The following is a 23,369-nucleotide window of genomic DNA, read 5'->3' as shown; positions in this document are numbered from 1 at the left end:
AATGGAATCTGACTTACTCTGCGTCTCTTCATGTAGCTATTTGAAAGAAGAGCAGGAAGAGGAGGACTTTAATAAAGAATGGGGGAAGCCTTACAATCTGTTTGAAAAACTATTGGAAACAATGACACACATTGGTAGGATTGACATAAAACTTGTAGTAAAAATTTGAACTATGGAATGATAAAGGCTTTATAGAAATAGAGTTGTGAAAGAGATGCAGAGGGGGAAATCGTTATATTAAGATCCACAATGGAGTGGGGAGGGAAATCAAAGGGGATTTTATGTAGGAAAGAGCAGGAAGGCACTAGCTGCAGGAAAAAAAATAAGGGACAGAAATCTCAACGTGTCAAGTTATTTTTCATGGGCAGTCTTGCAGCTCTGTGAAGTATCCAGGCTGTAATTGAAACACATTTTGAAACACGTTTCCTGTGAATCTTCTTCCTTTTCTTTCACCTGTATCTATTAAATTGTCATATTTATATAAGCTGCTTTGATAGGCAGGTAAGATGGCCCTCAAGATCCTTTCCATCTCTTCAGTTCTATGATACTTGCACTGGGATAATCCCACAGAGGTCCCACATTTAATAAGTCTGACAGCATATATCTAGTAGCATAGCCGTCAATGTTGCCAGAAACTCTGGTTGAGGGCTCTGTGTTGTCAGGTGTGGGATAAGTAAGAGGGATGGACTGCATCCCATGAAGACTGGAGCAGCAGAATGGTGCTGTTCCGCCCACCGCTACCTTCACAGCTGGCACATGCCAGTGAGGAAGTGATGCCTTCCTCAGGGTTGTATCCAGTACTGAATGAGCAGCATTCTGCTTGTTCAACGGGACTTTTCTTTCTGCTTGCATGCCCCCCAAAATCTTATTCAGAGGGTCCCCCAACCCCCTGGAGCAAATTTTGAGGGTGCACAAGAGGCTGCTGGGGAGAAAATGAAATTGCATTGCGCAAGCAGAAAGATGTTGCACCAGTCAAATGGCAGAGTTGCACACAACCCAAAGCTGCCACTTTTCCGTGGAAGCTTTCAGCTTCCTTCTGCCCCCACCTCACCAGGTGCCACTGGTTGGTATATGGAGAGAAAACCCTAACAGCTGAAGAAGCCTGAGGGATTTTGTTCTTGAGTTCTGCTGTGTGTTCCTGCTATGTCTATTTTGTTCCATTGTTATAAGTGTTTTTAATCTGATTTATATTTTTTTACTTGTAAGCCACTCAGGAGTAGTGAGAAATGTAACACCCATAAATGTAAATATATGCTACAGATTAATACCATAAATATTACAAATATTTGGAAACTAAAGATATTTATATCTTTGTTATATCATTATAAGAAGCACAATGGCCAGTTATTATGCACATTAACCTCTCAGTTTAACATTCCTTATAGATATAGAAAGATGGATTTCCAGCATAACTTTTTGAAAGTTCAGGGTTGTCGAATCAGTGATTTATGATTTAATTTAGAACAAAAGCCCCTGCTAGAAAAGCCTTGAAAGACCCATAATGAAAATGGCATTAACCACTAGGACATGCAGAGCAGCCTTATTAATAAATGCTATCAAATTTGTCTAAGAAAAAGGAGTTGACCCTATCTCTATTTGCCAGCATCATTTTCAGAGGGTTTCTTGCCTCCCAGGAAGCATTCAGCGTGACCATGTGAAGATTTTCAAAGGTTGCTCGTGGAAGATTGGCAGTTTTCTGATTACTTGTGCATAATACATTTGTTCGTAATAAGAACTGATCTTAATAAGGCCCAGTTGGGTGACTGAATGCATGCCATTTTTAGACAGCAGAATCATAACTGCCTTTTCTAGGACAGACTTGAACTCTTCAGCAAGAAACCAAACATACTTCTCCCTGAGACTGAAAACTTTTGTGGGGGATGTACCATCGAGCTTCAGACAAGTGTTTGCATGGCTAACAGGTGCAAACCCATGCACATTGATTCTACATGTCTATTCAGAAGTAAGCCCCACTGAGATCAATGATATTTACTCCCAGGTATGGGTAGGATTGTGGCCTTAGGCTATCACCCTGTGTGTCACTTACCTTAGAGTAAATCCAACTGAACTCAAAGGGGCTAACTGTCTAGTAGATATGTGCATAATTTGATGCACGTTATTGATTTTATTCAAATCGGGGGCAGTAGACACAGTGCCCTCCAGATGTTGCTTGAATGCATTTTCCATCACCCCTGATCATTATCCATGCTGGTGGGAGTTTGGGAGTCCAACAGCTTCTGGAGGACACCATATTAGCTGCTCCTGATTAAGATTACAGTGGTACCTTGGGTTAAGTACTTAATTTGTTCCAGAGGTCCGTTCTTAATCTGAAACGGTTCTTAACCTGAAGCACCACTTTAGCTAATGGGGCCTCCTGCTGCCGCCATGCCGCCGGAGCACAATCTCTGTTCTCATCCTGAAGCAAAGTTCTTAACCCAAGGTACTATTTCTGGGTTAGCAGAGTCTGTAACCTGAAGTGTATGTAACCTGAAGCGTATGTAACCCGAGGTACCACTGTATTTTATCCTTTAAGAACCACTTCTCCCCAGGCAGCTCACAAATGAAAGATCAGAACAACACACAACAAATAATAAATTTAAAAGCAGCAGTTAGATTAAAAGTGAAAACCAGTCTGCAGTATGAAATGGCACAGCCAATGAGAATTGAGCCTACGACATACTTTCTTACAAGCAACTGCCACTGAACTATTTCTGAGTAACTATGCATAACAACTAAGTTATGCCATTGTGCCATTATGCTATTATGGCAAAATGGCTAGAAGCTGTCTTTCACAAGAAGTGATCTCTGGCCCTTGAAAGCTTATACCACAATAAGTTAATAGTGTCACAAAATTGTTTGTTACGTTTACTGCAGCAGACTATAACAGTCTCCTATGAAGTAGTGCTGCTTTTTCTTAATTGTCAAGCTCCTGCATCTGTTCTTATTTATGCATTGTATTAATAATCATGTTTATTCTCAGGTTCCTATATACCTGAAGGTTTGATGATATCTTGTACATGGGACTATGTATCCTATTCTCCAGCAAACAGAAGTTATACCATGATGTTATGTTGCTTTGTGTTCTTTATCCCTCTGATAATAATCTTCCACTGCTATCTATTCATGTTTCTGGCCATTAGAAGTACTGGCAGGTAAGCAGAGCACTGAAAAGTATTCATATAAATAGATAATTATTTTGTAGGTTGTTTCTTCTTTTTAATCACAGTTAACTTGCTGCTTATGGCTTCAAGACTTTGTTAAGGAAGAGGAGGATCAATGGCAAGAGATATCTATTTTATGGAAATTACTTTCCTTTCTGCCCCTGATGACTTTTGGCTTGGGCAGAGCAATCCAAATTCCTGATCTGCTGTAATGGAGGGAGTATGGATGAGACTTCTGGAGGTGTCCCCTTTGCCTGGCTGTGCCTGGCTCTACCAGCAGGGAGACTCTACAGCAGACATCCCTCTGCTGACTGCCCAAAACACAGATGGGCAGAAGCTACTGTCAGCAGAACCCTTGTCAGCAATAGTCAGGAAGTGGGTGGACCTGAGTCAGCCAAGGAGCTGCTGGACCCTAAACTGGTCTAGCTACCAGCAAACTGTGGTGAGGGGCCCAATCCAGGCTTGTTTGGGTGCAGGAAACATGCACACTTTCCTTCCTCTCCACCTTCTTCTACCTTGGTTGGCATGAGCAGTGGGGTGGTGGTGTCTGGATGAGATGGTGTCTCTGCCACTCCACTGAAACCTGCTGTTGCCTACCAGGAGTTAGAAGTCTGTCCTTAATTGGGCAGTCTTTTTAAAGGTGTTTGGACTTATTGGTTGGGTATATTTATTGTATCGGTCTAAGAGAATGTGGATACAAAGGAACTTAGGTAATACTTTTCATTGAACCATTTTCTGTAAATATGGAAGAATCCCAGCTTCATAGAACTAGGCTGGAATAGTGCAAATATGTATATAACAATTCCTTGTTCTGCTTGCATCTTTTGCAATACTCCAGAGTTCCGCAGCCCTCTTCATTGTGAGGTGCGCATGTTTTTGATGCAAATCTCACCATGTGTAAGAGCCACTTTACAAACCTTACGAAGAATGTAGGGAACGGAAGGAGCGATAAGTTGTACTTCCTGTCCTGCTCTCATCCACCCAAAAGCTGCTACCAGTGTAAGCTATCTCACAAAAGTTCACGAGACCAGTATATCAGGTTGGGGAGGGGAACTAAATATAATTAGGAGAACACACATACACGTTCTCTGCCTCTTTTTCTGAAGTGCTGTTTTAAGAGAAGCTATGCACCATTGCATTTTCTGCTAGTAATGCCTTTCGCACGCTGAATGAAGTGCTTTTTCCTTAAAATACCTCCTGCTGTTTCTTTCATAGGAACGTTCAGAAGTTAGGATCAACCTATAACCGGAAGTCGAATGTTTCGCAGTCAGTGAAGAGTGAATGGAAGTTAGCAAAAATTGCCTTTGTGGCTATTGTGGTGTTTGTTCTGTCCTGGTCCCCATATGCTTGTGTCACTCTGATTGCGTGGGCAGGGTAAGTGGCAAGCCACCAGTGAAGCAGTTTCAGTCAAGGGTGGATAAGGATTATGTGTGTGTAAGCAATGCATCCTGAAACTTCAGTTCCCTTGAGGAACATAAGAACTTTTTCCTCTCTGGTTTGCTCTGTGAATGAGGCATAATTGTAATAAATGCTACCATCTATAAGGCTAAACATCTTTACAAGTGTCCCCCCACTTAGGCGTAATAGACTCACGTGCGACCGCATATATGCATGGTGCCAGGAAGTAAATGAATAATTAGATTCAAACCTGGGGATTGTGGGAGAGACCTGGAGAGTCCTCATTGCTCACAAGGAAACCCTCCCTGGAGCCCAAAGAGGATGTCAGTGATGGCAGAGGATGCCCCAAAGAGACGGGAGGTGCACCAGAGTTTTGTTTAGGCTGCTAAGCCTCCCCGCCTAACAGCTGATGCTCGCAATAGCGCAGCAGCAACAGCAGCTGCCACTGCTCCATGTATCCTCCAGCCAGCCCCAGAGCTTCAATTCTAGTTGTCAGTATTTTTGTATACAGTGTTTTTGGTCCGGATTGGAGAGAGAGCATCAGAAAGGGCTTTTAAAGCGCGTTTTGAGGCTGCTCCCCAATTAAGCGATATTTGCTTATTGTATAAGAGCCTGGAACGTAACCCCTGCATAAGTGGGGTGTACAAATGTATACAGAAGCTAGAGTAAACACCTAGTTAGAGGTGAATTCCCCCCCCCCCCGGAATATTCCTGCAGAGAAAATGGAGTGTGATGCGCCATTCTACTTCACATTAAAGTATCTGATTTTCTGCCTGTTTTCCTATAAAAATGTCCACCCTCACCTATGCAGATTTGTAGATAATTGCTTGTGCATGTAATAACCCACACATTCTGATTCAAAAACAGAATGCTGCAAGCAATTGCAAAATGCCTACCGTCTTTTGTTTGGAACCTATAATGTGATATGCAGTGAAGAAGAAGAATAAAAGACACCTAGAGTGCACTTGATATTGGGCATGTTTTCATACTTCTGGAGTAATTGCTCTTCTCGCAGAAATCCTGAAGTTTAATACCAGAAAGAAAGAAAAACAAATGTGGCCCTCCACCCTACAGCATCTCAACCTCACTTCAGTCAGGAAATATTCAAACTATTTTGTGCTTCGTTGTATGCGTTGGTCCTTTTAGTTATTACCCTTGTATTTTAATGCTGTGTTTTTTTCTTGTTTCTAGCTACGCGAAGACCTTAAACCCATATTCTAAATCTGTGCCAGCTGTTATTGCCAAAGCTTCTGCGATCTACAATCCCATAATCTATGCAATCATTCACCCAAGATACAGGTAGTGTGGATGCATCCATATGATAATATTTTATACAGAGATATGTATTGTTTTGAATGAATTCACCGTTGGATGGTAAAGAGAACGTATTACTTGAATCACTGCACTGTGAGTGTTTCCTTCCATTTGGATGTGTGTACACTCATGGACACTCATTCTGCAGAATAGAGTTCCATGCTGGGTATTTGGTGAAGAGTGTGTCACAGACCTTGCAAGACCAGGCAAATTCCTAAGTATAGAAACCTAGTAAGCTTCTAGCCAGGCCATTGGTCAATCTAGTTCAGGGGTCAACAAACTTTTTCAGCAGGGGGCTGGTCCACTGTCCCTCTGACCTTGTGGGGGAAGTGGACTATATTTTTTTGGGGGGGGAATGAATTCCTACTGTATGCCCCACAAATAACCCAGAGATGCATTTTAAATAAAAGGACACATTCCACTCATGTAAAAACATGCTGTTTCCCGGACCGTCCACGGGCCAGATTTAGAAGGCGACTGGGCCGCATCTGGCCCCCGGGCCTTAGTTTGCCTACCCATGATCTAGTTCAATTTTGTCTACACTGGTCAGCAGCAGCTCTGCTACACTTCAGGCAAGAGGCTCTTCCAATCCTACCTGGAAATGTGGAGAACTGAACCATCTGCATGCCGGGCATGTGATCTAACACTGAGCTAGAGCCCTTCATTAAGATACTTCACTAAGATTGTACACTTCACTCCTCCCTAGTACAGGGCTGCACAATGGCCTGGTGCATACCTGTGATGTAATCAGAAAGCCTAGAAGCCTTGACACCCATCAGCCTTCTCTGCTTCCCTATGGCGTGGTCCAAGATAAATTGGGGCAGGGAGCAGCACTTTGTACCATTAGGTTTATACAGTGGTACCTTGGTTCTCAAACGCCTTGGTACTCAAACAACTTGGAACCCAAACACTGCAAACCCGGAAGTAAGTGTGGCAGTTTGCAAACATTTTCGGAAGTCGAACATGCTCCTATTTGAGTGTTATGCTTCTGTTTTGAGTGCCACACTTCCGTTTTGAGTGTTACGCTGAGGTCTGTCTGTTTTTGCTATTTATTTTGTGTTTTTGTTTTAGCGGCTCTTTTTTTGTTTTGTTTTTCGGACTGTGTGGAACCCAGTTCAGCTACTTATTGATTGATTGTGTGACTGCAGTACATTGTTTATTGCTTTAATTTTATGGACCAATGGCCTTGTTAGATAGTAAAATTCATGTTAAATTGCTGTTTTAGGGGTTTTTTCAAAAGTCTGGAATGGATTAATCCATTTTGCATTACTTCTATGGGAAAGCGTGCTTTGGTTTTGGAACAGACCTCCGGAACGGATTAAGTTTGAGAATCAAGGTACCACTGTATTAGGTTCTAAGGCTCTGAATGCTTCTGTAAGGATCATGTGAATATGATTTGAAATATTTTACTCCAGTTTGCTATCGCTCCTTTTTCAGTTCAGCAGCCAAGTCTGGTTAACAGTTAAAGACAAGTAATTTGTAGCGTCGAAACACAGTAAAACTGAGTTTTCTGCTGAGCTTGAAATTGCTTCTATATTCAGAAACTAATGGATTCTGTTAAAAAACTTTATAGTTCAGGTATCTCCCTTTTAAACTCCCCCCCCCAAGGGATGTGTTCCTATTTTCCCAGTTGCTGGGAGATTTTTGAACACAGAATCTTTACTAGCCCAAATACTGCAATGCATTTTTCTCCCATTTAGGGAAAAGCAAGTACAAGAGCAGAAACTAGAGGGCCCTCCATTATTCTTAACTCTTTGCCATGACTAACAGAAACAACATAAATTGTGCACAACAAGAAAATATGTGCATGTTTGTTTGAATTGTATATAGAATTGGTTTGCCTTGGTGTGTAGATTTTTTATTCTTTTTTATCGCTTTAAGTCGAGAGTGGGGAACATATGGCTTGCAGACCAAACTTGGTTTTCCAGGGATTCAAATTTGGCCTTGAAGGGCATTTTCCTCAAACTGCACCTGACAGAGATACAGCTGCCAGTGCACAATCAGAAGCCTTAAAGCATGGATAGGCAAACTAAGGCCTGGGGGCTGGATGCAGCCCAATCGCCTTCTAAATCCGGCCCAGGAATCATCGTGTTTTTACATGAGTAGAAAGTGTCCTTTTATTTAAAATGCATCTCTGGGTTATTTGTGGGGCATAGGAATTTGTTCATTTTTTTTTTCCTTTTCAAAATATAGTCTGGTCCCCCACAAGGTCTGAGGGACAGTGGACCGACCCCCTGCTGAAAAAGTTTGCTGACCCCTGCCTTAAAGTGTGCTCTGAATTGTTCATTGGCAAAGGAAAGCAGGCTGCTCATCATCTGGTTGAGCTGAAGCCAGGTGGCTTGGTTGCACAAGCAAGTTTCCCATTGGGAAGGGTGCTGTTGTGCTGAGGTGTTGCTTGCAGGCATGGAGTGGTTGCCCACTGTAATAACAGGATGATGGACTAGATGGGCTATTGACCTGATCCAGTAGGCTCTTCTTATGTTCATAAATGGTGTGTGTGTGTGTGAGAGAGAGAGAGAGAGAAAAGGAAGAAAGGAAGGAAGGAAGGAAGGAAGGAAGGAAGGAAGGAAGAGATTCTGATTCTGTCACAAACAAACACTGGCATTGCACCATCTCCAGAGTTATTAGATTCAAGGACACATAACTCTTTTGAATCATGGCCAATAGATAAATGACTTTGTTTTACTTCTGTTTTACTAAAAGGAAATGCCGCATAAAAGTTTTAAACAATAGATACATGATTCTGCCACAAGGTGGCAGCATAAATCATTTGTGTGATTTTATCCTTGGCAGCAAAAGTAACCACTTAACAATCTTTTATAAAAGGTTTGTAGTATACTAACAGCATTCTGTGACACATAATGGCCATTCTTTTCATCACATGTTTGGGTTAATTTCTTCGTAACTTTTTGTTTGTTCATCAAAGCATTCATGGATTTCAGAATGCAAAGTTTCTTAAATTTGGGTATAGCAACAACAACAACAACAATAGTAATAACAATTTATTATTTGTACCCCGCCCATCTGGCTGGGTTTCCCCAGCCATTCTGGACGGCTTCCAACAAAGATTAAAAATACATTACAATGTCACATATTAAAAACTTCCCAAACCAGGGCTGCTTTCAGATGTACCATTTATTTATGTTGCCATCCTATATTCCTCTTAGGCCAGCTGGATGGATGCAGGATTAATTGAAACATTAAATTTGAATTGTGAGAGCTTGATATTTCCTAAAATGTTCGGCTGATTCTATACGTATTGACTGATGCATCCTAGTTTTATTACTACTGATGTCCCACAGATTCCTGCGGTGATTAAGCAAACAATCAGTTGCAGAAGTTCAGCCTTTGGGCTTCTCTAAACAACCTATGTATCCCTTATTCATCCTGATTTGTTTCCGCAAAACTTATGTGGAGATTAGATTATATCATATCTTGTCTTCCATTGAGCATTTGTTCTGGTGTGTTTGTGGGGCTATTATGAGACAACGATTATTCTGCACTCATCATGGTTTGCTTGCAGGTTGTTCACTTGGTCATTTGTTTTCCCCACACTTTTTGAAGCATTTCCCCATCACATTACAAACCACAAAAATCTTGTTCTTTTTAAAAGGGGTCTTATTGCACTTTAACCCTCTTTAATTATGCAAACCTAAAGTTATGGTATGTACTTGAATCCCTTCTGTAAAATAGTGAGGCGCTCTTGTGTTTTTACTCTATTTCATCTCCCAAAGAATCAGGGCATGTAACTATAGTTACCACAAAGCCCCTTAAAAATAAATATTGGGATGGATCTAAAGGTCTCCTTTCACTCACAGAAGAATTATTTTATATCTTGAGCTAGAGGGGGTTGCACAATACAAGTGACAATCTCAGTTGGCAAAGCATGAGACTCTTAATCCTAAAGTTGTGGGGTTGAGCCCCATGTTAGACAACAAGATTCCTGCATTGCACGGGGGATGGACTAGATGACCCTTGTGGTCCCTTCCAACTCTACAGTTCTGTGATTCTAAGCTCTGCCTGTGTAAATGGAAGAATAACTTGTTTATGGAACAGACACGTGATATCACTGTGTGAATAAATGAGCTCAGAACAGGTGTAGAGGGGAGAGAGGCTAGCTACATAGACTCATTTATTTGCAAGCAATTCATACTCTGATATTTGCATAAGCCATTCTTCTGTTAGTTCTGATTAATGAAAAATATGTAAATACAGTTGTCTGGGGGCTTGTTCCCAAATGGTGGGAAGAGGTTAATTTGTCACTAGACTTCGTTGGAATGAAAACCCACCCCACAAAGAACTAAAGACACACTCCGCTCCATGCACAGCCAGCAGTCAATTATTCTTTAGTGGCTTACAGACCATTTTTGCCTTCCCTGTAGAATGGTGCAGTGGTTAGAGCGCCAAACTATGACAAAGGGAAACTGAGTTCCCTAGGAAGCCCACTGCATGACCAAACTTCCTCTCTCAGCCCTGTCCTCTACCTCACAAGAGCATGAAAGGGAATGCTAAGCATGTATGCTGCCCTAGGGCTGCTTGAAGGAAAGCTTGAGATTAAAATGAAGTCAATAAATAATACGTGGATAGGAAGCACAGGAAATGTCATTGATAAAAAGTTCACGTACAAGTTCATTCTGTTTCTGTAATGCCCAAGGAAGTGACTGCTTTAGATGAACTTAATTTTAAAAAACGTGCAAAGTAAGAAATAGTGATGTTGTAGTCCTGGGAAAAAGGGGTGTATTATTCATACACCTGACATATTAAGGTAACAAAGCTGTGAGCAGAAGCTTTGTTTGTTTTGTTTTTGTAGATGAAGTGTAGCTCAGTAGCAGAGCATTTGCTCTGCATGCATAAGATCTTTGGCTCAGCCTACAGGTAGAGCTAGGGGCACGGGTGGTGCTGTGGGTTAAACCACAGAGCCTAGGACTTGCTGAACAGAAGGTCAACGGTTCAAATCCCCGCGACAGGGTGAGCTCCTGTTGCTCGGTCCCTGCTCCTGCCAACCTAGCAGTTCGAAAGCACGTCAAAGTGCAAGTAGATAAATAGGTACCACTCCAGTGGGAAGGTAAACGGTGTTTCCGTGTGCTGCTCTGGTTCGCAAGAAGCGGCTTAGTCATGCTGGCCACATGACCCGGAAGCTGTACGCCGGCTCCCTCGGCCAATAAAGCGAAATGAGCACCGCAACCCCAGAGTCGGCCACCACTGGACCTAATGGTCAGGGGTCCCTTTACCTTCACAGGTAGAGCTGGGAACATCCTCTGCATGAAAATCTTAGAGAGGCACAGCCAGTCAGACTAGCCAGTAATGAGCTAGATGGACTAACCAGGGGTGCCACGTCCTGTTTCACCCTGCCTTGCCAACCACCCTGCGAAGTGGCAGTGGCTGCAGTTTCCAGCACCAGCACTGATTGCCAGCCAGATCTCATGGGAAATGGGTGGTGGGGCAGATAGTGGGTGCCCTTAGGGGCTTCCACTGCCCGAGGTGGTTGCTTCACCCCACCTCATGAGTAGGCTGGCCCTGGGACCAATGGTCTGAACTCAGCATATAGCAGCCTCCTCATTTCCTAGGTTTTGGATGAGTGGAATAGATAACCACCAGCTTACGATGCCTTGCAAAAATTAAAGATTTGCCTGCCTTTTGTTCATGAACAGTGGGGTATGTGAATGAAACAACATACATGTTGGTGATCTTAGGTGAGATAGCCATGCAGTGGAAGTTCCTCCCAGTACCAGTCACCACATGGAAGCCAAGTAAGGTTCAGATAGTTTAATGCTGCAGAAGATAAGGCTCAGTTCTGGATGCAGATATAGACAAATAAGTTACAGCTTGTCGACTTTTGCAAATGCAGATATATACAAGTACAAAATATATCTGTTGCTCTAAATAACTCTTAACAATTCAAGATGTAACACTGGACAAGTAATAGACTCAAGACAGACTTACCCACTCACTACTGAGCTGACATACATTGATCACAGATATAGTCAAGGCATTAGGCCGTTGCCATAGCAACTGGCTCTACTGACCATGCACCTGAGATTAGCTCATCAGTGGGGTAATTTATGCTCATGAATGAAATTAACCTCTTCTCGTGTCCAGTTACTCCAACAACACCCACCAAGGAGTCACAGCCACACTGAAGTTTGTTGTTGCACTTTGATTTTACTGATTCTCAATAAACAAGAAACAATACAAGTTAGAACAATACGCTTCCTAAAGTCCCAGTCTGTTTCAGCATATTCTTATGCTTTCTTCCACCTTGTAGATGTTGGGCCTCTCCAGATTGGCAGCTTGCTCCCGCTGCTGTTTTGTGGATGCATTCTTCCACATGTCCTTGATTCAATAATAGCGCATTTGTGGTAGATTCATAGTGGCCCACCATCCATGCATCATACTGGTTTATCAGTTGTTCTTCAGTGTATCCCTAGTTATCATATTTTTGCTGCCTGGCTGGGCACTCTTGCATTGTAGCACAACAAAAACAAGGCAAAAGGAAATCTGGAACATTTCTGGTATAAAATGTTTCAGGAAGAAGTTACAGGACTGATTGGAAATGAAGCAGTATGTCTATCATTTTCAAGCCTTTTTCAGCATTGAAAAGGGGATTGCATGTAACACCCCCTCCCACCCACCCACACAATACCACCACCCGCAATACTGCCACAAGAACAAATAATCATGAATAGACAATAAAAAGGACTTATGGAGATGCCTATAGTCTTTGAACTGGCTCTTATATAGATGGGGTTAAGAGAATCAAGACTTAACTCTTTTCTATACCATACAGCTGGGTCTCCTGAAATGTGCAGTCTGTTGTTTCTTTCTAAGTATTCTCCAAACTCTGTTTTCATTCACTGCATATATTTTTTTGCTGTTCTGTTTCACAGTATTTTTTATTATGTCTTTTAGGAGAACTATTCGAAGTGCTGTCCCTTGCTTGAGATTCCTTATACGGATCTCACCAAGTGATCTTTCAACAAGTTCTGTGAACGAGTCGTCATTCAGGGCTTCTATGTCCAGCCGTCACTCTTTTGCTGCCAGGAACAAGAGCAGTTGTGTTTCTTCCATTTCTGCAGCAGAAACTGTAAGTTTGGCATGGGTGACCGTCTCCCAGGTCTTATCCTTTTGCTTCACATAAAGGTGGCAGACTAAACCTCTGGATGGCATGCACCAACCCGAGTTCACTATTAGAAGGAGTGATGATAGGAAAACTCATATTCATTAAGCACTCCCAAACCTCATTGAGAATCCTTGGGGTCCCTTCCAACTCTACAGTTCTATGGTTCTGTGATATTGGTGGTAGAATCAGACATGTGCTTCATTTTATCCTTTAAGCAGCCACGGGATTCCTTGCTCCCCACCCCCTTGCAAAAAGGTTAGCATGGCTACTGTAATGGGAAATGGTGTTGCTCATGCGTAAAACTCCAAACTGCTCCAAGCAGGTTATATAGCTCAAACTTTCCCTGGTTTGACAGCGCCTTGCAAACGCGACTGTCTTAATCACTGCCAGAATCCGTCAGTGGGCGTTTCCTGAACTTCTTCCAACATAAAAATTCCTTGACCCCCAATCTCCGCCTAGCTTCTCTGCGCGGAAGCCTTCTGCGCAGAGTAGGCGTGCCAAGCGGAGGTCCTGAGCTCTCCCCACTGATCTCACTGGAAGAGTCTCGGAGCCTTCCCTCCGAAGTACTCTCAGCCTCCCCTTTCTTCCTGGTGTCACCTTGGTTTCCTTCCCCAGCGAAAGCTCTCCCTCTCTCCTTGCTGGTTCCCTCCCCTGCATCCTCGGAGTGACTTCCCTCTCCATTGATCTTTGATGTCAGTTCCCTGACAGCTACACACTCACACAAACATTTACATTGCAAGGCTTTGTGTGCCTGATAAAGTTTGTCTGGTTAAAAAATCAATCTGTGGGGAAATGGATTGACGGGGTGGAGTGGGGTGATTGCCACAAAAGCCAACTAATTTGATATTAATATAACATGGTTTTTGTGAGAAACGGGAAGAACCAATTTCTCCCAAGCTTGGTTCTTTGGGCAAAAGTTTCCCAAAAACTATGAAATTTGCGGCAGCTAGACTGATGACTGGGAGTCGCCGCCAAGACCACAAAATACTGGTCCTGAAAGACCGACATTGGCTCCCAGTACGTTTCTGAGCACAATTCAAAGTGTTGGTGCTGACCTTTAAAGCCCTAAACGGCCTTGGCGCAGTATACCTGAAGGTGCGTCTCCACCACGATCGTTCAGCCCAGACACTGAGGTCCAGCTCCAAGGGCCTTCTGGCGGTTCCCTCACTGTGAGAAGTGAAGCCACAGGGAACTAGGCAGAGGGCCTTCTCAGTGGTGGTGCCCGCCCTCTGGAACATCCTCCCATCAGATGTCAAGGAAATAAACAACTTCCTGACTTTTAGAAGACATCTGAAGGCAGACCTGTTTAGGGAAGTTTTTAACATTTGATGTTTTGTTGCTTTTTAATATATTCTGTTCGGAGCCGCCCAGAGTGGCTGGGGAAACCCAGCCTGATGGGCGGGGTATGAATATTATTATTACTATTATTATTTCACAGATTTAAGCTGCATGCAGCCTTGAGACTCCTTTGTTTGCATATACCATCAAAAAGCATCCTTCCGTTATAGTTTTCCCACAGCAAACTAAATGAGGGAGATTCTGTTTTTAAAAATGAATTACTACAAGAGATTGATTGGTCAGTGAACTCCGGCAGTGAAGCTTCACATTGTTCATGGTTTGGAATAGAAATTATCTTAAGAGGATAAGCTACCCAGTTATTCATATACTGGAAACCTGTATATGGGCTTACTGGTAAAATACTGCAGGGCAAGTTCATTAAGAAAGATGTGTAAAAAAGAAAAAAGTTGATAGTGTTCATAAAGAAAATATGAACAGATCATTATCCATCAAGAAAAAAAAGTTGTATAAAAAACACTTTGAGAAATAATTGCAGTTATGAATAGTTTATAAATGAGTGGTCTTTAGAAAGTTTTAAGGATTGTGAACTTTGACTGTGGTTCTGCACTAGGTTGGTTTCAGTGGCTCTGTACATAACGGAGTGCAGGATTACAATGCAGATCGGCTGAAATCCAAGGTTCCTGAATCCTAGAATTTAAATACACCCACTGAAACAAAGCTACACCAATATATACTGATACAGTAGGGATGTGAGATGATTTCTCTGTTTCAAAAAAACTAATCTATCAAAGTTGTGGCATATTGTGATAACTTATCAGCCAGGTCCGTCTTAAGGAGAATGATTGCAACACGAAGGCAGAATGATCACTTGCCAAGGTCGCTGGAGCCTCTTCTCTCACCATAAATTATAGACCAACCTGCCGTAGAAATTGCTGCTCTAAAATGATTTCTTACAACAGACATGGAGAACCATTGGCCCTCCAGATGCTCTTGGACTGTAGCTTCCGTAATTTATTTTTACATATGTGTGTGTGTGTGTGTGTGTGTGTGTGTGTGTAAAAATAAATTACTGAATGAATAAGTTTAATGAATCTTGCTAATTCATTAAAAAAGAACAATTGTACATAAAAACAGTGTTAATCTCTGAACACACCCCTGAAGATACAAACAGATCCACCATAATAATACAGTGCCTCTGATAACCCCTCCCACTGTGTCAGTCCAGGAGGATACCATGGTCAATGGTACCAAAGGCCACTGGGAGATCGAGCAGGGTCACAGTGTCCCATTCCTTTCATAATAAAGGTCATCCATCAATGGGGCTGATTGGAGTTGTTGCTTGTCTAGAAGTCATTAGACTCCATCTTAGATATAGCTAGGCACCAACATCCTGCAGGTTCTGATTTCCTAAAGGGACCCCTGACTGTTGGGTAAAGTCACGGACGACTCTGGGGTTGCGGCGCTCATCTCGCTTTACTGGCTGAGGGAGCCGGCGTACAGCTACCGGGTCACGTGGCCAGCATGACTAAGCCACTTCTGGTGAACCAGAAAGAAACGCCATTTACCTCCCCCCCCCCCGGAGCAGTACCTATTTATCTACTTGCACTTTGACGTGCTTTAAAACTGCTAGGTTGGCAGGAGCAGGGACTGAGCAACGGGAGCTCACCCCGTCGCGGGGATTCAAACCGCCGACCTTCTGATCAGCAAGCCCTAGGCTCTGTGGTTTAGACCGCATCCCATTCTGATGTCCTATGCAACCTTAAAGCCCAATTCTATGCATCTTTACTCACAAGTCAAGTCCACTGAATTAAATGCAATTTCTCTTTCCCAAGAAATGGTATATAGAATTGTAGCTTCCAGGGTTTTTTGCTCTAATTCAGCATTTGTTCTATGTGTGATAGCTCCAGAATAGCTACCAACAAGGGGCATATTCTACATTTTCTTTAAGAAAGAGGGGTGTGTTCTTTTAATATATTCTTTTGCTTGTGGGACTCAGGTCGCTCTGTTTAATTTAAAGGGGACTGGCAGGAAGACATCTGTGCATGAGGATAAAGGATCATACAGAGAATTAGGGCATTTATCTGCAGTGACCTGCCTTGTTATGAGAATCAGTGAAAGTACTTTGCCAAAATAAATTATGGTAGCCATAACATGGGCTGCTTGAATAAAAAACTTCCGGGGTGGCGCCATTGGTAATGGCGGACTCCCTCTGAATTGGAGGGACCAGCTCCGCATGAAACGGGTCTTTTCCGCTACGGCGAAGCGGGGATCCTTCTGGAAATCACAGGCAGATGAAGCCTGTGACCGTGGGACTCGGCGGGCACCCTTAGCGCCCCCCCAACCCGCAAAGGAACCCACTAACGGGCTCCGAAGCGACGAGGGGGAAGTGGCGCGGTGCTGTGAGTCAATTGCTTTTTCTGCGGAGCGAAGCCATATAGCCGTTACCGGAGAGCGCTGCCTTTTTCCTGGGACAATTTGGCATCTAAAATAACCACCTGTGAGTACCGAAACACTGAATAATTGGACTTGAATTAAGAACTGGCGAAATAGAAAGGAATTTGGACTTAAAATTTACCCTAATTTGGTACTGAAACGGGAAGGTCTAAACAGGAAGTCAGCCTTCCGTTTCCTTGTAGCCAGAACAAAGCAAAGACAACAAAGCAAAGACAACTAGAGCTTTGAAAATCACTTTTAAAGGATTGGCTTTCATCATTTAAAATCGCTGAACCCCCCTTCGGCAGCAGGAGAAGAAGGGGGATCTTTTTTGGGCTGTTTAAACCTGCAGAAGTGAGTTTAAAGCAAAGTAATTTTCCACCGTCCTGATCCTGGAGCGGGGTGTCAGAATTGACGTTTGAAGCTCATTGACCAGAAACAAATGTCTCTGACAGATAGTTAAGAGAAGAGAAACATAGTGATTCCATTGTTTCCTTTCGCATTTTAAAAGAACAAATATGGACAAAATATCACAAAAAAGAAACTTTGTTGCTATTGCTATCAAAAGAAAGAACAACTAGAAGCTTTCCCCCTAGAGGGGGACTGTGAAATTGTAACTAATCCCTGGTAGCTTGCAGCTGTCTCAGATTACAACCGTGGGAAAGGATTTGTGACCTTGCAGGACAATGTCTTCAGAAGCACTGTTGGGTGCTTTCTGTAAAATAAATGCCCTACTGGATCAGTTAAGCCAGAAGACGGATTTAATGACCAATGCGGCCAGAACCCTTGAACAGGTAGTGGGAAATTATATGGAGCCCACCCAGGAACTAAAACAGGAGTGTGCCATGACAGAACAACTGAAAGAAGAGGATGTTGCTGAATCTTGGGCGCCAGAGACGGAGGGAGCAGCGGCCCAGCAGGAACATAAATTTTTGGAGTTGACAAATGAACTTGGAAAAAACCAGACTTGGAAAGATAAAGTTTGGTTAGGTTTGGAAATGGGGGGCTGGATAGATTTGGACTTTTCGAGTCTGGCAATGGGCCGTCTGATGTCTGGAGCTGTGGGGGCTCTCAATTTTGGAGGGAATCTGGAACATGTTTTTAAATACCATATGGAGTCCAGTCTGGTCTATGGAAAAGGGGCTGATTTGTTGAAAAGGGTCCAAAACATTACCAAGCTGGAGTTCCCGAGAATGAAAGGAAAATATGAAGAAGAGCTGCAGAAGGGACATGGAAGAGACTTGAGGGCCTTGGATATAAGGTTACCAGGTTAATGTGTTAGATTAATAGATTAAAAAGGACTGACAAACCCCGGGACCAGGAGGAAGGGACGCTGGATGAAGATTGGATTGGTTTTTTTTTGTTTTTTTATATATATAATTAAGATTGTTCTATAAAATTAATGAATGTTAGAAAAATGTTGAAATGAAATTACTTGGCTCTTGTAAAAATGTCTAAAGAATTAGGTAAGAATGTTATGGTTAGGAGAAGTTGGTAAAAATAAGATTTAAGTTTTAAACTTTAAGGTTTCTATATGATAAGATGAAAATAGAATTAAGGTAATGTAATGACAGAATATTATGAATTAAGGAAAGGATTTGCTGCGATTATTATTAATCAGGATACAAGAAAAGGGAGGAGGAGGAGGTCAAAGAAAGAAGGTATTGAAAGTGGGGAATCTGAGAATGATGGTTTTCTTTTTTCTTTTTCTTTTTCTGTCTTGTTTTTTCTTTGTGTGTGTGAAACTTTTTTTATTTTTATTTTTAAAAAAACTTTTTTCCAATAAATATCATTAAAAAAAAAGCAGTCATGCACTTAACTACTTTATTGAATTTCTTTCTATTATTTCATCCTATACTTAATTTTCTTTCCAATCACCAAGCATCAAACGAGATTTTAAAGTGTTACACAAGAGTGTCTTACTCCATGTTTCTTATCCGTGCTCAGGCCTTGTAAAACATGTTCCCTTTCATCACAATGGATAATGTTTTAAGGTCTCAGTCTTGTCTAATCCTTGCTCACAGGGTTCCAATAAACAGACTTACTGGTGCAGCTCTGTTTTTAAAGCTTTTTGAGTCAAGCATCTGTGTTGTATTTCAGTCTAACAGCTTACGTTTTGCATAGGTAAGATCTTAGGTTCAATACCTGCCATCTCCAGGCAGAGCTAGGAAAGACTCCTGCCTGAAACCTGTAGAACCCCTACCACTAGATGTTACTGTGGGAGGAAATATAAATATATTAATCCCTGTGGGCCCACATATGTAGGTGAACAACAAAAGAAAATGGCTGTGTGCCTAGATTCAAAATGTGGGGCTTTGCACTTTCTCCTGCAGGGAGAGAGCTCCAGTAGCAGAGATTAAATTTACAAAAATTAAGCAGCAGTATAGCATTATGAATATAGGTTGTTCAACCTTTTTACCCCATTCAGCTGCACATAGCAGCTGACCTCTATCCTACCCCTCTCGCAGTGTGCAGACCACACACTGTTAAGTATGCTTTACTTACAGATTCAAGGTCTTAGTCATGCATTGTTCCATGCAGCAGCAAGGATAATACAAGCAAAATGTACTCTTGGGTAGACAATACAGAATATAGTTCTAAACAAGTGCTGTAAGCTTGGGAGCAAGCTTACAGATGGCCTCCTTCATTGGTTGGTTACATGATGCAGAGAGGAAGAGAGAAAAAGGAAGAGTAAAGAAGCTTCACTTCCTCTCCAGAGGAGAGGGCACATGACCTATCTAGCAATGCAACTCTGTGTTCCTTAATCCCCTGCTGCACTAACCAGCAGTCATGCATGGTTATGTTTAGGGTTGCTATATTTCAAAAAGTAAAATTCCTGAGAACTGCAAAGTTGTTGAGCTTTTTCTATTTTAGGAAGACCCCAAACATTTAAACTACAGTTCCCATGATTCTTTGGAGGGTGCTTTAAATGTATGGTGTGTATGTAACCCTGGTTTTAGTTTTATGGGAGGTGGGGAGAGGTCTGTTCTTCCTCATGCTACTCGGTCTGCTTTTTTTTACTGTTCATATTTATATCTTACTGTTTACATCCTCTGTGGATGGTTCGATTTTTGAACTAGAAATATGCAATATATGTAACTCCGTACTTGCTGAAAGACCTGAGGACCCAGTGTGTTGTAGTGGTTAAGAGTGGTGGACTCGTGATCTGGTGAACCAGGTTCGCTTCCCCGCTCCTCCACATGCAGCTGCTGGGTGACCTTGGGCTAGTCACACTTCTTTGAAGTCTCTCAGCCTCACTCACCTCACAGAGTGTTTGTTGTGGGGGAGGAAGGGAAAGGAGATTGTTAGTTGCTTTGAGACTCCTTAGGGTAGTGATAAAGCGGGATATCAAATCCAAACTCTTCTTCTTCACTTCAGCAAACACATTTCATAGGGAAATCTCACTATCCTACGAGGAAAGGTTGATGGAACGTATTGTGCTTAGTCTACAGAATAAAAGATTGAGCTGGAGTGGGATGAGTATATGATGGTATTCTTAAAAATGTAAGAAAAGCCTGCTGGATCAGGACAATGACCCATCTGCTCACGCATGTTTCCACACCCTTGCCAAATCTGCTGTAGAAGCCCCACAACAGGCTTAGGGCAAGTGCAAGGGAAGTCCTGCTGCACAAGTGTAAATCTTTCTGCTGGTGGTGTGGCTGCTTAGCACTACATTTGATACAAGCCTATGATTCTACATTTCGGTAGTTGAACACCTCATGTACCCTTGTTCCCAGTGTAGTGCAAGAGCGATTATATATATATATATCAGTGGGCAAGAGGCAAAATTGCAGCCTATTGATTGTTCGTGTATAAACATCTCAGTTTCCTTTTTTAGACTTGGAGTGACATGGAGCTTGAGCCTGTGGAGGCAGCCCATAAGAAACAGCAACCTCATCGAAGCCGCTCTTTCTCAAAACAAGCAGAAGAAGAGACTGGGTTGCTCCTAAAGACCCAGAGCTGTAATGTGCTGACTGGAGAAAAGGTTAAAACAGCAACCATTTTTAATTCTCCTTAATAATAAAGTGACTGATCCTAAGCATATGTATACAACCTGGACTCCGTTCTCCCTGATTATTCCTACCCAGCCCATTACAGTGATGTCCATATGTTACTGTATTAGAAATGGTTTACTAATCCATTTCAGTATGCTTTTGTCTTGTGTTGCCCGAAAGGGCAAGGCAAAACATATTATCCAAAAGTCAAATCATATGCTCCTCCATATATAGGTGAGTCCAACAATCATATTGCTTCTCCATAGTGCTTTGATCTCCAACATTTCCATTCTCTGTAGTTCATTTACTGAGTTTCCAGTAAAGTTAGCTTTACCTCCCATCTCCTTCAAATCCCATCTTGGGAATTGATACAAAATGGTGGGACCTGCTTTCTTTTTAAAAAAGAAATCTTGTCTTTGAGGGGGAAGATGAAAAAGAAATTCCTATTTCTCACTGACAGTGGGAGACTCTGGCAACTTCCACCTTCATGAAACTGAAAAGGGTGAGTACCGAACGCATCATCCATTGATGCAAAGAAAGGAACTGATGGCTTGTTGGCCACAGTTCAGTGTCATTTTCTGAAAGGTTCCTTTGCACAGTTGGAAACTTCAGGCAATGACATTATGGCCCGTGTGCAACTTGCACACACTGAATCCAATTCAGGTAGCGCTTCTGCGTTCCTTGTTTCATTTTGCCACAAAGGTGTAATGTAGATTAACAGTAATTATATTCATTGTCTTCTTGCGTCTATATTTCCCATACAGGCAACTCCCACTTAAGAAAAACAAGTGGGGGCCCCATAGCAGATAAAGAACCACAGGAAGAATGCTTAGTTTCAAAATTCCTGGGTGAAAATTGCTCTGCTGTCCTCCAAAGTTTAGCCTTGACAAAAGAGTTAGTGCAGTTCAGCTTCAAAAGTTGGTTTTTTAAAAAAAAGAAAATAGAGCGAAAGATAAAGGCTGGTATTCATCTTCCCACCCTTTCTATCTGTTTATTTTATTTGATGAGATTTATTATATTGCTTGGATAAACAAAACCCTCGGGGGGGGGATCAAAAGATTTAAAGCAAACATAAACAATAAAATTTCATGTCTTGGGTGGCATTTCTAAACTGAAAACAATGCAATGAAGACAATCCCAGGATGTTAGTGAATATTACACAATTGCACTCAGTTGCACAAACATTGTTGGCCCCATACACTCCCAGAGGCCAAAAAGCAGGGGTTGCCACTGTCAGCTGAATGGGCCAACTGAATATGACAGGTATGTAAAATATGTAGCAACTGTTCTGGAAGGACTGTGTGATTACTGCTGAAGAAGGCTAAGTATGGAATACTGATTCTCTCCCCATCCCCATTTTCTTTGTCATAGGTTGCATTGTCCTCCATCAGTCTGCATGACCCGTTTGAGAGATCGTTTGGAGAGAATGCCCCAGAACTGCTGCTCAAGCCCAGTTGTTTGAGAACTTCATCTCTTCCATTTGGCTTGAATAGTAGCAGCACAGAAGAGAATGCAGACACTTCTGACATGGAAGTTCAAGAGCAGCAAACAGATGGAAGCCTCAACTCATTAATGAGCCCCACCATCCCACAAATAGTTATCGTTTCTACCTCAGAGACCACCCTCTCTGAGGGGCAAGATGAGCTGGAAAATGGACAGGCAGAAAATTCCGGTGTATTATTTTCTCCAGGAAAGAATCACCTGTTGGACATAGGAAGGCTTAGCCCCTCTACCAACCTCATTGAAACAATTGAGAAGCTTCTGTCCTAAATATGGAAGAGAACAACTATTTGGTCTTTTTGCTGCTTCTTTGCATTATTATACCAAAAAAGGGGGGGATGACCCACATGAAGAACTCTGAGCCTTGTAGATTAAGCAGATAACTTTATAAACATATTTTTTTGTAATGCAATCTTTAGCCCTTCTTGAATTTTATGCACTTTGCAGAAGCAAAACAACAGCAATAGATGCTGAAGGCGCAAAGCATCCATAGCGTAGACAACAAGTGTTTGCCAACCAAAACACCTAGTAAATATTTCTCTGTATCTGTATTCAGGATAAGTTTTCATGCTTGTAATACCTTTCCAAGCAGTTCCATTGCTGGAGTGCCCAGCAACCACAAGCCCTGCTGTATTTCCAGATACTAAGATTGGTTCTGGAAAGAAATATCAGCTATGCGTTCCTCAATAAACCTGGTCCAGGAATTGGTCATTCTCCACTACTTTAGCCACCAACTGAAAGATGGTAGATCAAGTGGAGATGTTTGAGGTGGCACAAGCAGCCATTGTCTAGCAACCAGAAACCAGTTGACTTTTTGTCCTGACTCAACACAACAGCTAGTTTGCCATCTGTTCTTTGTAACTGAAGCTATGACTAGAGGAGGAAGAAATGAAAGTAGCAAGAAGATGAGCAACCCTTAAGACTAAACTTCCCATTTACTCACAGGTTAAATGAGCCCACTTTGAAAACAATAGCCCTTGGGAATGAGGCCAAAACTATGCACAAGAAATGTAATATAGCATAGCACTTGTTAAGTCCAGATGTAAAGTTCAGTGTCAACGCTTCTCAGTCACAAGGGAAAGTGAAACTGTTGTGCAAAGCTAATGCAATCATTCCTGTCTTATCCCCATAGGGTGTCAACAGTGGCAA

At 42.2% G+C, this 23,369-nt stretch overlaps 1 protein-coding gene across 5 annotated transcripts in view; it reads left to right on the top strand.

Moving 5' to 3' along the window:
• LOC128421356 (melanopsin) overlaps window positions 1–23,108 on the top strand; it is a 47,369-nt gene extending 24,261 nt beyond the window's left edge. For all 5 annotated transcript variants that reach the window (XM_053404050.1, XM_053404047.1, XM_053404049.1 and 2 more), the window contains 6 exons: window positions 2,981–3,152; window positions 4,377–4,535; window positions 5,751–5,858; window positions 12,783–12,957; window positions 20,564–20,710; window positions 22,092–23,108. In XM_053404050.1, the coding sequence (XP_053260025.1) occupies window positions 2,981–3,152; window positions 4,377–4,535; window positions 5,751–5,858; window positions 12,783–12,957; window positions 20,564–20,710; window positions 22,092–22,490 (1,160 nt within the window). In that variant the 3' untranslated portion in view covers window positions 22,491–23,108. The remainder of the gene's footprint in view (window positions 1–2,980; window positions 3,153–4,376; window positions 4,536–5,750; window positions 5,859–12,782; window positions 12,958–20,563; window positions 20,711–22,091) is intronic.
• The last annotated feature ends 261 nt before the right edge of the window (window positions 23,109–23,369 follow it).

Source organism: Podarcis raffonei, chromosome 9, assembly GCF_027172205.1.
Source record: "Podarcis raffonei isolate rPodRaf1 chromosome 9, rPodRaf1.pri, whole genome shotgun sequence".
Taxonomy (NCBI): Eukaryota; Metazoa; Chordata; class Lepidosauria; order Squamata; family Lacertidae; genus Podarcis; species Podarcis raffonei.
Note: the sequence above shows the minus strand (reverse complement) of the source record. Positions and strands in the feature narration are given on the sequence as shown.